The following is a 16,583-nucleotide window of genomic DNA, read 5'->3' as shown; positions in this document are numbered from 1 at the left end:
ATTTTATTATTATTATCTTTATGTATAATAATTTATTTTACTCTTAATTTCTGGAGGAAAGTAAGTGGTGAAAATAATCCATAAGACATCATAAACTGATAGCCAATCATTGTTCGGCACACTGCACAGGTTAGCCAATGAAACAGAGATGTATGCGTGTCGTCATAATATCCAGCAAATGAACTCGCGCTATATCTGTGACCTCATAGTGCCCCAACCAATCGAACGCCAGATTTCCATGACGTCACATACCGAGACATTTAAAACTTGTTATGTGTTAACGCTGGAGAATCTGATAAATTTACGGCTAAAAATGGCAGATAACGAACATGAGAAGGAAAATGAGTAAGTATAAGGTAGATGAAAGATTGGTGGATGGCTTTAGGAGAAAATGAGTTAGTATTAATAGTGGAATATTGAGTTAGAGAGAAATAATGGCTGGCGTCGAGTGACAGGCAAGGGGGGAAACCATCATGGCGTCTGTTATTTACTATGTTTTACTTTAGTGTGTTTTACTTTACTATGTTTTACTTAACGTTATCGTGTTCGCCATTTATCGGTCTGTTAGCCTCTTACCGTCACAACACTGGCAAACTGTTCCACTAGTTTATGATTCTCCCCAAAAGTTTACCCTGAGAATTATTTAAACGTTTTGCTTCTTCAAACTTAAGCTGTGAATGTCCTTTGATAACTTATATTAATTCACGTTGGTCGTTATTTTGCTGACATTACCATATAATTTACTCATAACAATATTAATGGTGTTTTTCCTGATGAATTATAGTGAATTTATTGAGTTACGATTCTTCCTATATTGTCAAATTGGGGAAAATGTCGGGTTAAAAACCTAGACTAACCTTACTTAATTTAACCTTAACCTTACTTAACCTTAACCTTACTTAACCTTAACCTTACTTAACCTTAGCCTAACCTGTGGTCACTGTACACAACTACTGGGTCATGAGCCAGTGTTTGAGGTTTAATAGCTGTCGCCCCTTTGCCAGTCTGTAGTATAAGCTAAGCAGTTGCAGGCGCTCTGATCTCTCTGGCTAACTGAGGTGCCGTAGTGAAGGAACCAGTTCATTTTAAATCAACTGACAATCTTAGCATATCTCAGACAGGGTGACACAGTACTCCAGACAGGGTGACAGTACTCCAGACAGGGTGACAGTACTCCAGACAGGGTAACACAGTACTCCAGACAGGTGACACACTCCAGACAGGTGACAGTACTCCAGACAGGGTGACAGTACTCCAGACAGGGTGACAGTACTCCAGACAGGGTAACACAGTACTCCAGACAGGGAAGCTCCTCACTTTAGGTCATGTGGGTTTAAAAAAAATATATTGACCTCTGAAGATTGAATATCGAACATCACATTAATTTTACAGAGGTCCTCCAGGCTATCTTGGGGTCAGTAGGCTTTAGGTTAGGTTAGGAAAAGCTAGTTTAAAAATCTCTTACAAATCACGAGAACTAACCGAACTTAACCGACCTTATGATCGTTAGGTTTTAAGTTAGGTTAATGGCTCTCCGCACAACTGATGACCTTGTGTGTTTTTCAGGATGGTGGTGAAGAAGTCTCGTAGGAGTGACCGGCGATCCTCGGTGAGTTGATCCCTTCACTGTGTTTTTTATAGGTTCTTGTTTCATACAAAAAATATATATATAATGATAAAAAAAGTTAGTTTCCTTTTTAATTTTTACTGAGTCACCTGAAGATTCCCCCTCCCTCCCTCCCCTATATCACCTTACCTGTATGATTAACCACTAATTAACGGGTGAATTATTTCCCTGATCCAGTATATACTATAATCACAGGTGAATTATTTTTTAACCAATTATTATCCTTAACTAATATTGAAAACCTGGTTAATATGATAATTAAGAGATGATTATTTTCCTGACAGATCCTGAAGGAATCCATCGAGATCGACAACTTTGAGAGGCGTCGGTCGAAGAGAGTCTCGTTCGCCGACACCAACACCATCAAGTGAGTTTATTTATATTAGCGTCTTTAGGGTACATTGACCACAGGGGTATGCATGGGAAAGTGTGTACCTGTACTTCTCACCATTGTGTCCTGGGTACGATCCCCTGCTTGGAACAAATATGAGAAGGGTGTTATCCAGTGTGACTCTATATCAAGTACTGTCTGGCAGGTTTTATCCGAGTAATACAGTTTCCTCCTGTACAATAAAAGATCATAAAATAACAAAGCTTAGACTAACTGCCCAATTGGCTAGTAAGCTGACAAGTGGTAGAAATGATAAAAATTTTGCAAGTATACTGTAACTGTACTCTATTGTTGATTTGAGAATTAACGACCATTTTTTAATATACAGTAAATGAGATATATGACTCACTCATGTCTTGTTACTTAACCTCCAGAGAGAGAGAGAGAGATCCTTCTTCACTCTCTTCATGACTGTTGGTTAGCTGTGGTCAAATTGGTTCACTGTTTCTGTACCTGCATTGTCTAGGTATTTTGAAAGTTGTATAAGTACCTGCATTGTATACAGGGGGTCCCCGACTTACTAACTAACGAGGTCCCTTAACGTTAGACTTTTTTGCCTATGGGGATTAGTCCACCCAGGCACTTTAGACAACACATGATGCTTCGAGTACTTCACTGTTTGGTAATTTTTTTTTTTTTTTTTTTTTATATAGGGATTAGCCCACCCGGGCACAGGTCACTGACCCACATTGGGGCCTTGGGGGCGAAAATGTAATAATATTAATAATAATAATAATAATTCAGATAAGTAAAATTAATGATAGCGATACAAAAATAATAATAATAAAGAACCATAAAGAAATACAAAAATTAAAATAAAATAATCAAAAGTGAGAAACAATATATGTTTGTTGTGTTAATAGTAAGAGAAAAAAATTGAAACCTGCAATTGTGTGTAAATGAGACAGAAAGTCAGATCAGCAACCTGGGACTGAGTCACAATTGTCGTGATGCCATATGGCAGCAGGGTCTACCATAGACAGCACATTATGCTTCCAATATCTTCCCAGGCGGTAGTACCTCCCTGTTTGGTAGCTGCCTACTACCTACTACTGCCTTCTACTTTTAAGTGATGACTTATTTTTTACTTTCATTTAATGTAATTTGTCATTCTTTTTCTTCTTTTGTCTTAAATTAAGTGATTTTAGATGTATATAAGGACTTAGGCTACGATATAGTGGGATTTTAAAAGTTTTTCTTTAAGTACAGTACAGTATGCTCATCGGGTATGTGTTTCAACTTACGAACGTCTGTAGGAACGGAACTCGTACGTAACCCGGGGACTGCCTGTATATACATGCTGAAGCAATAGACGACTTGCATGAGCTTTATTGAATACCGGTACATAGCTATCACTCAACTGGATCACCTGAAGATTAGCCACCCCAGCTTATTCACCTTAAGAGTAATCACCCTGACTCTAACCTAACCTACACCCTCCCCTCTCCCAGGTAGTGTTTGGGTGTTTAACCATCAGGTGAAATAAGCTGGAGTGGCTAACCATCAGGTGAAATAAGCTGGAGTGGCTAATCTTCAGGTGATCAACTGTGTTTAGGTATTTTTTTGTGATTATGTTTTTTATGGTGACCAGAGAGTTCCTGGCAACGATGGGCGCCAGCACAGAATGGAACAGCACCTATGAGACTCCCGCCACGCAGGATTCCTCTAACTTTATCGACCAGAGTGTGTTGGACAAATCTGTCAGGTGAGTGTTGACGGAAATGGGAGCAACAAGATGGTGTACTGTAGTGTCATAGTAGTTATTGTCTTCCTTTAAGTAACAACCCATTATCATTATCATCATCATCTCTTCTTTCTCTCCATTATATCCATCTATCTATTTACATATCTGAAAATAACCATGTTTATGCACAAGGTAATATCTCCTTATTTATATCATAGGTCTAGACCCCACTACACATGATAAAGAAAGGCAGTGTGTTGCATTATGAGGTATTACTCAAAGCCCAGGGAACACCACTCATAACAGGGACCATTTATCACATCTTTGGGACATCATCTACACCATAATGTTTAACAGTAATACAAGAAAAGTGCAATTTGGGGTTGAATTAAATTTTAGGAATCAGTTGAAGACTAAGACACCCTTCAGCTTCTTCCTCCTATCCCTCATTCTCCAACTCCTTCCTCCTAATTCTCTTCCTAATATTCCTCCTCATTCACTCACTTACTATTTTGATGTTGCATGTTATTGTTTCAGTCGCATTTGTCCTTTTACTAATGACCGGGAATTATTTCTCTCTGGTGACAGGTTTAACGACCACAGTGAGATGGTAGTGGAGTCGCCACCTATTCTCTCCTCCAATCAGGTGAGTTTCGTCGCTTGTGGTGCCTGTTTCTTGCCGGTCAACCTGATTGTGGCATATTTCCTGGCAGCCAAAGTGGTTAGGGAGATATACAGTAGTTGTAGTGTTGTTGTCTGTCTGTCTGAGTATCAAAAGGGTCATTGGATGTTTTACAGCCAATCTTCACAAAATCTTTTTATATACACGATGAATATAAAGGATCTTCTCAATTTTAAACAATGAAGAAACTAACCAAGCTCTCTCTCTTTTTGTCTCTCACTCGCTCACTCTCTCTGGGGTTATGTCAGAAAGGAAGTTTTTGTTCCATTGATGGGAGGAACTTCAAAGAGTTTGGAGAAAATAATACATGAGGTTGTGAGAGAAGTTCAGTGCAGTGTGATGCGGTACATAATTTTGAAGGGGAAATAATATCCGGACTGCTTGGGGATTGGATCGATCCGGATTTTCGAATTTTCCGGATTCTCAGGCATTACTTTTAAAAATCAAATTTAAGAAGGAATAAAGAAGAGGTGAACAGGTACATTTTGATAGTTTGTTCATTAGCAAATAAAGCATGCTTCATTTATCAAAACGAGCAGTTTTAAAGAAAAATAAAGTCAACACTTGACAAAAATGTAAACAAACTGTCTAATACCATGACGAGTCTTGAAATTCCTAAGCCATCCATCACTAAATGTGCACTCTGATGCAATGTTCATTTGCTCCTTAAAAGACTTTGCTTTGGCAATAAGCATCAGCCCAGAAATTGCCATACCTTCTGATCGTTTTAACAAAACCATTCGTGCAACACTTTATCGAGAGTTTCTAATTTGGGCCGATGTTAACTTTTTCTTTCAGCATTTTTAATGTAAGGCTCAGAAGAAGCTGTGAATTCTAGAATTTTATTCTTTGCCTTTTTTATATCATAAATTGTAGACTTTCCAATGTCGTATGTTTCATTAGAACAGTATTGCTCACACCACATTCTAGTTTCTTAATTATTTCAAGTTTGTCACTCAATTTCAATGTGTTTCTTTCTCTTCACACAACGAAGTTTATCTACTTAAGGAACCATTATTATGGGCTTGTACAGTACTCTGTAAATGGAAAGAGTAGGACTCAAAATTACATACGTTGTCACAGTTTGATTGCTTGTTTTAAAGTGGCGACCGCGTGGTCGCTGTGCAGCTGTGGCATTCACGCATGCACACATACACACAAAAGATTTATAGTGCCTCAAATTTTACATTTCAGGACAAGCTAATTACAAAACTAACAAAATTAGCTACCTATAGTTTACAATTACTTTTATTATTAGAATTATGTAAATTAATTTTTTTAAAGCAACTCCATTCATTCACGTAACCCACAAAAGCCCGCTAAATTTAAAAAGTTTGAGTTTTCGAAAAGTCCGGATTCTCGGGTGGTCTGGATTTCTGGCATCCGAATTTTTGGATTTTTACTGTATTGAACTTTCATAGCTTGTAGATAAACCTTTTTTAGATTTCCTGTGATAATATACCAGTATCTTGTTTTTTGCTGTGACTTTGCAAATGTTTTCATGTTTTGATATCAGGAAGATCATTTGTAGTCACTTGGTAAAGAGTCCCTGAAAATAGATTATCAGAAGGGGTTAAAATCAGTTGGTTATTTTCCCATATTTGTGCATGTAACATCAAAATGTAACTCTACGTGGTATTTCAGAATATAAAACAATACATTTATTTACAGGTAACAGCAGCTCAGAGGGATGATGATGATGGTACGTCCACCTTCCTCATGCAGTTGATGGGCTCCACTCCCAGCCACACCCAGACACCTGACACAGCCATCAACACCTACGCCCCTAAGGCTCACGGTACACCACTCGGAGATGACGACGAAGAACACAACTCGTCGGTCTTTTTGAAAACCATCATGGATAGCATCCCTCCGAGGTCTCAGCCTGCTCAAATGACCGACGCGTGTGAGGCCGATTCACCCGGCGATGATACTACTGACCCAGGGAATTTTCTAGCTGAATTCCTGGGCATGAAACCATCAACCTCCAAACCAGGTCAGTGTGGTTCTGTGTATACTGTATACCCAAAATAGAGAGACAGACAGACACAGAACAGGAGAGAAAATATGTGGGAGTGAGAAACAGACAGACAACAGGAGAGGCGATGTGTGGAAGAGAGACAGATTGTGTGGAAGACAGTGAACAGGAGAGAGAGAGACAGACAGAATGGGAGAGAGAATATGGAAAAGAGGAGACACACACACAGACAGTGAACAAGAAAGATAGAGACAAACATATAGAAACAACAGGAGAGAGAATGTGTGGGAGAGAGATACACAAGAAGAATATGTGGTAGAGAGAGAGAGAACTAGAGGTCATGAGAAGATTATCCCCAACACCAGCTTATTTCACCTAAAGATTAACCACCATAACACTACCTTGGTTAGGGGGAGGAGGGGTATTAAGTTAGGTTAGCATTGAGGTGGTTAATCTCCAGGTGAAATAAACTGGAGATGGTGATTAATCTTATGGCGAATCCCTTAACCATCATAAAACTGTCTTGGTATATGGGCTTGAGTATTAGATCTTGGACTGGGGCTTTGAACTGGGTTGAACTTGATAACTTTAATAAAACTCGAAAATAATCATAAATTTGTCTCTCTTGATTTAGATAACGTCATCCACAAACTTGGGGAGGATGTGGTGACGACCTACAGTGGGAGTAACATGTCAACGGTAGCCAGAAGTGACATGACTCAGAAGATTAGCACAGACATGGAAGTGACCTTGGTGGGGAGTCAGTTGTTGAAGCTCAACCCAGATGACATGACACAGAAGATTACTGCTGATATGGAAATGACATGTCCGGCAAGTCAAATAGCAAAGTTAACTAGACATGACATGACACAGAGGATTACTGCTGATATGGAAATGACATGTCCAGCAAGTCAAATAGCAAAGTTAACGAGAGATGACATGACACAGAGGATTACTACTGATATGGAAATGACATGTCCAGCAAGTCAAATAGCAAAGTTAACGAGAGATGACATGACACAGAGGATTACTACTGATATGGAAATGACATGTCCAGCAAATCAAATAGCAAAGTTAACGAGAGATGACATGACACAGAAGATGATTGCTGATATGGAAATGACATGTCCAGCAAGTCAAATAGCAAAGTTAACAAGAGATGACATGACACAGAAGATTATTGCTGATATGGAAATGACATGTCCAGCAAGTCAAATAGCAAAGTTAACAAGAGATGACATGACACAGAAGATTATTGCTGATATGGAAATGACATGTCCAGCAAGTCAAATAGCAAAGTTAACAAGAGATGACATGACACAGAAGATTATTGCTGATATGGAAATGACATGTCCAGCAAGTCAAATAGCAAAGTTAACAAGTGATGACATGACACAGAAGATTACTACTGATATGGAAATGACATGTCCAGCAAGTCAAATAGCAAAGTTAACAAGAGATGACATGACACAGAAGATTATTGCTGATATGGAAATGACATGTCCAGCAAGTCAAATAGCAAAGTTAACAAGAGATGACATGACACAGAAGATTACTACTGATATGGAAATGACATGTCCAGCAAGTCAAATAGCAAAGTTAACAAGAGGTGACGTGACACAAAAGATTACTACTGATATGGAAATGACATGTCCAGCAAGTCAAGTAGCAAAGTTAACGAGAGATGACATGACACAGAAGATTACTACTGATATGGAAATGACATGTCCAGCAAGCCAAATAGCAAAGTTAACAAGAGGTGACGTGACACAGAAGATTGCTGCTGATATGGAAATGACATGTCCAGCAAGTCAAGTAGCAAAGTTAACAAGAGATGACATGACACAGAAGATTACTACTGATATGGAAATGACATGTCCAGCAAGTCAAATAGCAAAGTTAACAAGAGGTGACGTGACACAGAAGATTGCTGCTGATATGGAAATGACATGTCCAGCAAGTCAAATAGCAAAGTTAACAAGTGATGACATGACACAGAAGATTACTACTGATATGGAAATGACATGTCCAGCAAGTCAAATAGCAAAGTTAACAAGAGGTGACATGACACCAGCAAGTCAAATAGCAAAGTTAACAAGAGACTGACACAAAGGATTACTACTGATATGGAAATGACATGTCCAGCAAGTCAAGTAGCAAAGTTAACGAGAGATGACATGACACAGAAGATTACTACTGATATGGAAATGACATGTCCAGCAAGCCAAATAGCAAAGTTAACAAGAGGTGACGTGACACAGAAGATTGCTGCTGATATGGAAATGACATGTCCAGCAAGTCAAGTAGCAAAGTTAACAAGAGATGACATGACACAGAAGATTACTACTGATATGGAAATGACATGTCCAGCAAGTCAAGTAGCAAAGTTATCGAGTGATGACATGACACAGAAGATTACTACTGATATGGAAATGACATGTCCAGCAAGTCAAGTAGCAAAGTTATCGAGTGATGACATGACACAGAAGATTACTGCTGATATGGAAATGACATGTCCAGCAAATCAAATAGCAAAGTTAACAAGAGGTGACGTGACACAAAAGATTACTACTGATATGGAAATGACATGTCCAGCAAGTCAAGTAGCAAAGTTATCGAGTGATGACATGACACAGAAGATTACTACTGATATGGAAATGACATGTCCAGCAAGTCAAGTAGCAAAGTTAACAAGAGATGACATGACACAGAAGATTACTACTGATATGGAAATGACATGTCCAGCAAGTCAAGTAGCAAAGTTAACAAGAGATGACATGACACAGAAGATTACTACTGATATGGAAATGACATGTCCAGCAAGTCAAGTAGCAAAGTTATCAAGTGATGACATGACACAGAAGATTACTACTGATATGGAAATGACATGTCCAGCAAGTCAAGTAGCAAAGTTAACAAGAGATGACACGACTCAGAAGATTGCTGCTGATATGGAAATGACATGTCCAGCAAGTCAAGTAGCAAAGTTAACAAGAGATGACATGACACAAAGGATTACTACTGATATGGAAATGAGCTCAACGTCAAAAAATGTAGATAGCAAAGTAGGTAACTTAATCCAGAATCACCCTACTTTAAAGAACTTACTTGAGTGGCACAGATCAGAGCAGGAGGCAGTATCAGGTGTGTCAACGGGCAATGTGTCCTTTAGAACCACAAGCAATCCATCTGATGTTTCCCAACTGGCGTCCCAAACACTGATAAGCTCAAAAGAATATGATAGGTCTAATATCAGTTTGAAATACAGTGAAGATAAGTGTAGTGTCAGTGAACCCAGGAATCAAGATTGTGGTGCAGATGTAGCTGAAATCACTGTGGAACGCGATGAATTAAATCAATCTAAGACCTTGGGGAAGAGGTCACGTAAGCTGTCCTGCAGAGATGAACCTTCGTCACCCAAGCGCGCTCTCCTAGATGTTAGTCAGTGCTCCTCCTCCCACCAAGTCAATCCCAATTCTTTATCCCCATCACATACTAACTCCACTCCCTCATCAGCAGCATCAACACAGAATCTTCTTAAGAATGTTCCTCCTTCACTGACCAGCACTGAGAGTGAGATAGTAGGAACTGTCTCTCCTAAAGACAAGGAAGGCAACTCCGTCGATGAAATGCTGGATGACATCAACGTGCCTCTTGTTGATATCTCTTGGCCAGCTACAGAGGGCCCAGGCACTGAGACATCACCACCACGAACGTCAATGCCAAGTGAGAAAGTGCCTGTCGTTAAGGAACCAAAGGCGGGGAAATTGAGGAAGCGTGAATCATTGGCTGCTGGCGTTGTGGACAAGCTGAGGCCAATGATAGCCTCCCTTATGGAACTTGGCAATGCTTTTAATAATGAATGTGGTAAAGAAGGAGCGCTGGGGGAAGCTAAGATACTAAATAAAAGTATTAATGAATCTCTTAGTAACCTCAGGAAGTGCAATAAAGAACTTTCCGTCCACAACTCTTCATTGCAGCATCTTGTCTCCTCAATCAACAATTCACAGACAAAACCAGGAGATGTATCCAGTGTAGCTGACTCCAAATTGAACTTAAGCACACAGTCAGTGGTGTCATGTACTAGCCAAAGCAATTCAGTCTGCAAATTAAACCTGAGCACACTTTCCATGGCATCAAATATAGAAGACCAAGAACAACTGACATGCAATATCTCTGACAGCGAGGCATTACAGGCATCCAAACAGCATAATGAATCCAACACATCTTTTTCTGGTATACAATGTTCAGCTGAACCTCTGGCTGAGGCAGTACAATACACCCAAGCTGAAGACTGTGAACAAGTCCAACACAACCCAGACTCAAATGGGGGAAAGAAACTTGAATCTTCATCCATAATGACGACAGAAGAAGCAGCGGACGACTCCGAGGAGCAGTGTGGTGGTGGCTGTCATCTCCTCCCAGGCTCTACTCTCTGTATGCTTCAGTACGTGGTCATGACAGTTACTGCTCACATGACATTATTTTCTATGGTATAAAAAATTAAGAATGGTATTGGATATACAGGTACTGCTATATTTTATCCTATATGTTTATAATTAATGTCAAACATGTTGATTTCAGCAATGGAAGGTCGTGGGTGGTGGAGGGAGTGCATGAGGAAGGGCGTTGTCTTAAACTGAAGTTCAGTCCACTTTTGTTGAACCTGAAAGGGTCACACTGTGACAAGCATTGGACCGTCTCTACTGCCGTCTGGGAACCACATCCCTCCAGTGAGTTGCAGGTTTTAGTCTTTAGGTTACAGAAATGAATTATCGACTAAACTGCCCACTTTTGTCTGTCTCTAGCAAGGGCAGTAATGTACCAAAAAATTACTTTTTAATCAAAATTACCACACTGTACATGTTGAGAAACCAGTACTGTGTTTCTTGTAGTATCTTATAAGTCCATCCTACAGATAGGTAATCCCAACCAAACACACATTAGATTTCTTGGGTCAGTTAGTTTTAAGTAGGGAGGACTGTCAAAAGGTTAGTTGTGTACTGTACAGGTATCCCTCATTTAGTGTTAATTCGCTTAAAGTTAATTCACTCTAGCTCATATCTACTGTCATTTGTCTGTGTTCATGTACCCACATCCCCGAGAGTATGCTGTGAATTCGTTGGGAAAGCCGATAGTGTGATAGAGCTTCTTAAAAGTTGTGAAGTGCTGGGATCAATGAGCTTCTCGTCTCCCCCACTCGTTGACCGGCATGTGTGGTGCATGGCCCGACTGACCCTTGGATTTGTTATCCTGTGCCAGAGTTGATATATTGTGAGAGAAGAAATCTGGTATGATTTACAGAAGAGATATGTATTACTTGCTGTGATATCTGACTAGTACCATATCAGTAAATAACCATAGAGTAACAGTTTATTACTGTACTGTTAACCTTACTGTATTAGGATGTTAGATTGATAGTAACTGCCTGTTCACTTCCTAGACCTCAACAACGGGAATGTGTGCTCACATTTACCCTCCTAAATCTACCCTACAATTATGGTCAAGTTAATATTGTAAATGATTTAATGTTTTATTACCACTTTAAGGGCTTTGGACATGGTAGGTACTGTTCACTGAACTCTCATTCATGTAAACAAATTCACGGGTAGACAACATGCAGAGTGGTGATACTGATGGTCGTTTTAACTGAGGGTGAGATGATAATGGTGGTTGGGACTGGTTACAGATGGTGCTAGAATGCTCGAGGAATTATGGTATTATTTACGAGTATTTTCGAGGCTTTGTTAAAAATTTGTATCCGACAGTAAGCCACATCCCACTTATCCCTTATTTACTGATAATTTGGCTTAATGTCAGGTCTTCAGCACCACAACCCTCATCATTTGACAAGGGACACCTGTACGTTGTTGAGGAAGATGGTGAACTCTGCCACTAATTTTGTATTGTGTATTGAACTCTTTACATGACTACCCCCAGATACTTTCCTTTCACAATACCATAAAAATTTTAAGTTTTATTAATTGAAGTTGTTTTTCAGAGGTTCAAAATGCGTGCGGACGACTCGTGTTGAACGTGCTGGGTTGTCGCGTGAGTGCCGCCGTAGCCAAGTTGTGTGGACTGGCCCTCTGTGAGATAGGTGACGTTCTGGGCCAAATTTATGCTGCTTACCAAGATAATGTGGACTTAATGCTGGAGCTACAGGAGTTGTCAATTTCAAACCTGACGGAGTTCCTACATAACAGGTATAGTGCTCGTACCAGCAATAGTCATGACTTAACACACTCGTTGGGGAGGGTGCAGTAGGTGCGCCTTTCATGGCTTGGGTTTAGCCACATCACTCACTCACTGTCACTATTGTTCAAAGGTGATTATACAATACACTACTTTATTGCTAAAACGTATAAAATAAGACGAACGCCATTTCTTTACGAAATTGTAGGAAATTTATTTGACTAGATTTGTTATATACAGTATACAGACATAACCCCACTTATCCATAATTAATATTTTAACATCCTTCTTTGATATTTGGAATCACCTGAAGAATCATCGCCCCAGCTTATTTCACCTGAAGATTAACTACCTTAATGCTAACTTAACCTAACCTAAACCTATTGTATCCAAACCTAAATCTAACCTAACATATCCTAACCTAACCTCATCCTCCCAAAATAGTTTTAGGGTGGTTTAATCTTTAGGCGAAATAAGCTGGGGCGATGATTCTTCAGGTGATCCGATATTTGTAAAGCATACAAGGTTTATTCACAAAATAAAGATTACGATACCCTACAGTAATATTTTAAGCTGGGCGGGCTAACCACAGCTTTCATACTCCAATATAAGGCCCACACGAGCGTTTTTGTTTCCCAGAGTACAGACTAAAGCGCGGTTTAGAGATTAATGAAGTTCAAATGCACAAAACACATGAAAATTCACCCACAGGAGATGTTCACCCCAAGCCTGTACCTGTACTTCCAAACCACCATGTGAAAAAATACACCGAGCGTTCTTCATATGACGAGCATGTTTGGCCCGATACACCACAAGTGTTGCCAAGCGCTCCTCTAGCTGATTTTTAACCCGCCACCATGCACTTGTGCTTCACTTAACCACACAATTATTTATGTCATACAATAAGACTTACACTTAATATAATATTAAACAAAGCTCAAAACCAACAACACATCACAACAGCAGTCGTCACCCTCACTTTGGATTTGTTGCTTTGTTGATTCCCTTGTTGTGGGGGTAGTGTTGGGGAGGGTGTTGAAGGGTGAGTGTGTGGGGGGGGTAGTGTTGAAGGGTGAGTGTGTGGGGGTGTGGGGAGGTGTTGAAGGGTGAGGTGTGTGGGGGGGTAGTGTTGGGGAGGGTGTTGAAGGGTGAGTGTGTGGGAGAGAGAGATGTTGGGCCATGCTCTTACATTATTATTTTTTTTTATTTATTTATATATTTTAGTCACTTAATTCTCTCATTAATATATTTTGTGTTTTATTTTATAGCGTGAAAGTGACCTTGTATAATTATAAAGCCCATTTGAGTGTGGACTTGTTGGTACACTTACAACTGTCAGAGCCAACCCCACACCATCCTTATACTCTCCACCCAACAACCACCATCACCATCGGCAATCTCAGGTCAGTCACATTCTGTCGTTTTTATTGTATCTTGCTTCAGGTATTGGTGATGGGCGCCTCAGAACACACGTAAAATGATGGGTAAGATGGCTATATTGCCTCAACTATCAGGACACATTATGACAAGATAAGCTTAGACACCACCTTATAGTCTAGCCAATCTACACCCTAAATAGGCCAAACCCATCACTAATTCCAGCAGTATTGTATCTGGTATCGTTTGGGAATTTTATCCTTATTACATATTAAAAATCAACCAAAATCAAATTGGAACAGTTACATTTTCAGGTGATACTGACTAGGTGTGGCAGTAAACGTGACACTATATTTTTGGCTGCAAATACCATATAAACATGGATAACACACTTAATAATACCATTTACTCTAAGTTGATTGAAATATCTATATATTTTTTTAGTTTATGCTCTTAAGCTCTTAGTGGTCTATTTCCCTTAAATATTTATTTTTAAAGGTACAAAGAAACTGAAGAAATCTCACTGAAGCAGAAAATATACAGGTTCTTACAACTTATTTATATTTTACCAATCACTACTGATAAAACAACTGTACAAGAGTAATATAACAGCAGATCTACATCTTCTGACTATATGTTGCCTACAATATCCAGATAATTCTACTGCTTATTGAGATAATTATGGTATTGTATAATTATAAACAACATGACAATTAGATGGTGGAGGGCATCTAAAGCTTATCATCTTTTCTGTCTGCTATTTTTCTGCTAAAACACTCAGTATATTGGCCTTTATGAAGTGGACCATATGAATGTAAAACATATTCCATTTTACATCACTTCTACTTCTTTCACGTACAGTAAGCCCTCCTTTAACGCAGGGGTTAGGTTCCTCGTAAACGCTGTGTTAGGGTAATCTACATTCAAGGAACTTAATAAATTCTCATCAGCTGACTCACAGACTGCCACTGCACTGCACTGGCTGTGTGCACGCCGTGACATCACATTGAGAGGGGGTGCAGGCACACAGTTACATATAGTCATAACCCATCACCTCAACACATTTACTTCCCACTTATAAACATCAGTGCTCTTCATTTGTCTTATTTTATAGCCACATTAGAGTTTTGGAATGATTTTTCCACAACTTTTATAGTTTCATTACAAGTAACAATATATGAGGTTGGTATACATACACACCCATGCTCTTAATTTTTCTTGTTTTATATTATATTTTCTTTATTTTTAAAGCCACATTAGATTATCGTAATGATTTTTCCACAACCTTTTGTTTCACTACAAGTTAACAACATATGAGGTGGGTGGGCTACCACTGCTGCATCCAGGCCACTTTGTAATTTATCAGACATTTTAATTTTCTCTTCTAATGTCATCACCTAACAGCTTTTCTTTACTCCACCATCACCTGGAGATAATGTATGTTTAGGAGCCATACTGTTTAAGAGTTTATTTCCCTTAAAAACAATAAAGAGAGCAAAAAGTGTATCAGCACACAGCTCTTACCTTGACTACATGAGGCTGAGGGAGATGTGAGAGGGAACCACGTTGTGTTAACGTACCGCATCAATTTGAATTCTCCGTGTTAGGCAAATACATTATTCACATTTATTTTCAAGTGTATACAGTTATTGAATTCACACTGGAGGAGGACATACTGTATTTTAATTAAGAGCATCTTATACTTGGTTGATGGTGTACTGTACTTTGCTTTTGTCATGCATGTTCTGTGGACTTTGCTTGGTACTGGTAGTTATAAATTCCAAATATTTTGATGACTAATGCATTTAACAGATTAGTTTTGCAAGTTAACATGTCACAATTATCAGTGGAACATCCCGAGGTACACAAAATCTTCTCAGATGGTCTTCAAGTGTTGAGGTATTCACATAGATACTCTCCTCTGACCCTGTTATGGAACAAGCCTTAATGAGAAGCCTGAAGACAACTGGGAGACTGACCAGAGGATGAGGGATAACAGTTAGTTATGTGACTGTTGTCAAATTCAGTGTGTGCAGATATGAATCATAATATGTAAGCTTCAACACCAGCAATCAACATACGGACTTGTCCCAAGCACATCAAGAGTGCGATGTTCGCGATACTGTGAAGCTTATCTTCTAGATCCCCATTTTCGCCAGTTACAACACTTTACAGTACTGGTACAGGTGTTTGTGCTGCAGATGACGTGGCTGTTGTTGTAAGTCAGAAAATTCTGGATGGGATGTTGGACCAAAATGTATCCTTGCATATGTCTTTAAGAAGGGGAATCAGGTCATTAGTATGGTGAAAAAATCTACTGTACCGTATGTGTTGGTTCTGAGTCTTTATCAACTGCTGTTTCAGCGGCTAGTCACAGCTCACATCACATACTACTACAAGCTGACAAGCCTGCAATGGGAGATGCTTTGTGGAAGGAAATGCCTAACAAAGAAGACAGCTTACCTGAAAATATCCAGTACATTCTCAATGGTGGTTTTCTCCCTCACTGAGTCCCATGAGAGACTGGTGAAACATTGGATGCTATATTAAATCATTTTACTCACTATGTAACAGCAACATTTGGTCAGGCTACCTTCGTCTTTGATGGATGTTATTCTGGTCCTACAACAAAAGATGGAGTCCAAGCAA

The 16,583-nt window shown here is 39.3% G+C and overlaps 1 protein-coding gene across 1 annotated transcript in view; it reads left to right on the top strand.

Annotated features, from left to right (window-relative positions):
- Positions 1-223: 223 nt before the first annotated feature.
- The window catches only part of LOC121876458, an 18,349-nt gene continuing 1,989 nt past the window's right edge, over positions 224-16,583 (top strand). The window contains exons 1-11 of the mRNA XM_042381554.1: positions 224-345; positions 1,567-1,609; positions 1,912-1,994; positions 3,610-3,723; positions 4,291-4,348; positions 6,056-6,380; positions 6,997-8,421; positions 8,610-10,809; positions 10,947-11,095; positions 12,364-12,568; positions 13,826-13,960. Coding sequence (XP_042237488.1) covers positions 239-345; positions 1,567-1,609; positions 1,912-1,994; positions 3,610-3,723; positions 4,291-4,348; positions 6,056-6,380; positions 6,997-8,421; positions 8,610-10,809; positions 10,947-11,095; positions 12,364-12,568; positions 13,826-13,960 — 4,844 coding nt within the window. The 5' untranslated portion in view covers positions 224-238. The remainder of the gene's footprint in view (positions 346-1,566; positions 1,610-1,911; positions 1,995-3,609; positions 3,724-4,290; positions 4,349-6,055; positions 6,381-6,996; positions 8,422-8,609; positions 10,810-10,946; positions 11,096-12,363; positions 12,569-13,825; positions 13,961-16,583) is intronic.

Source organism: Homarus americanus, unplaced genomic scaffold (assembly GCF_018991925.1).
Source record: "Homarus americanus isolate GMGI-L3 unplaced genomic scaffold, GMGI_Hamer_2.0 scaffold54095, whole genome shotgun sequence".
Taxonomy (NCBI): domain Eukaryota; kingdom Metazoa; phylum Arthropoda; class Malacostraca; order Decapoda; family Nephropidae; genus Homarus; species Homarus americanus.
The sequence above is the reverse complement of the archived record's forward strand: the minus strand, read 5'-3'. Positions and strand labels throughout refer to the sequence as shown.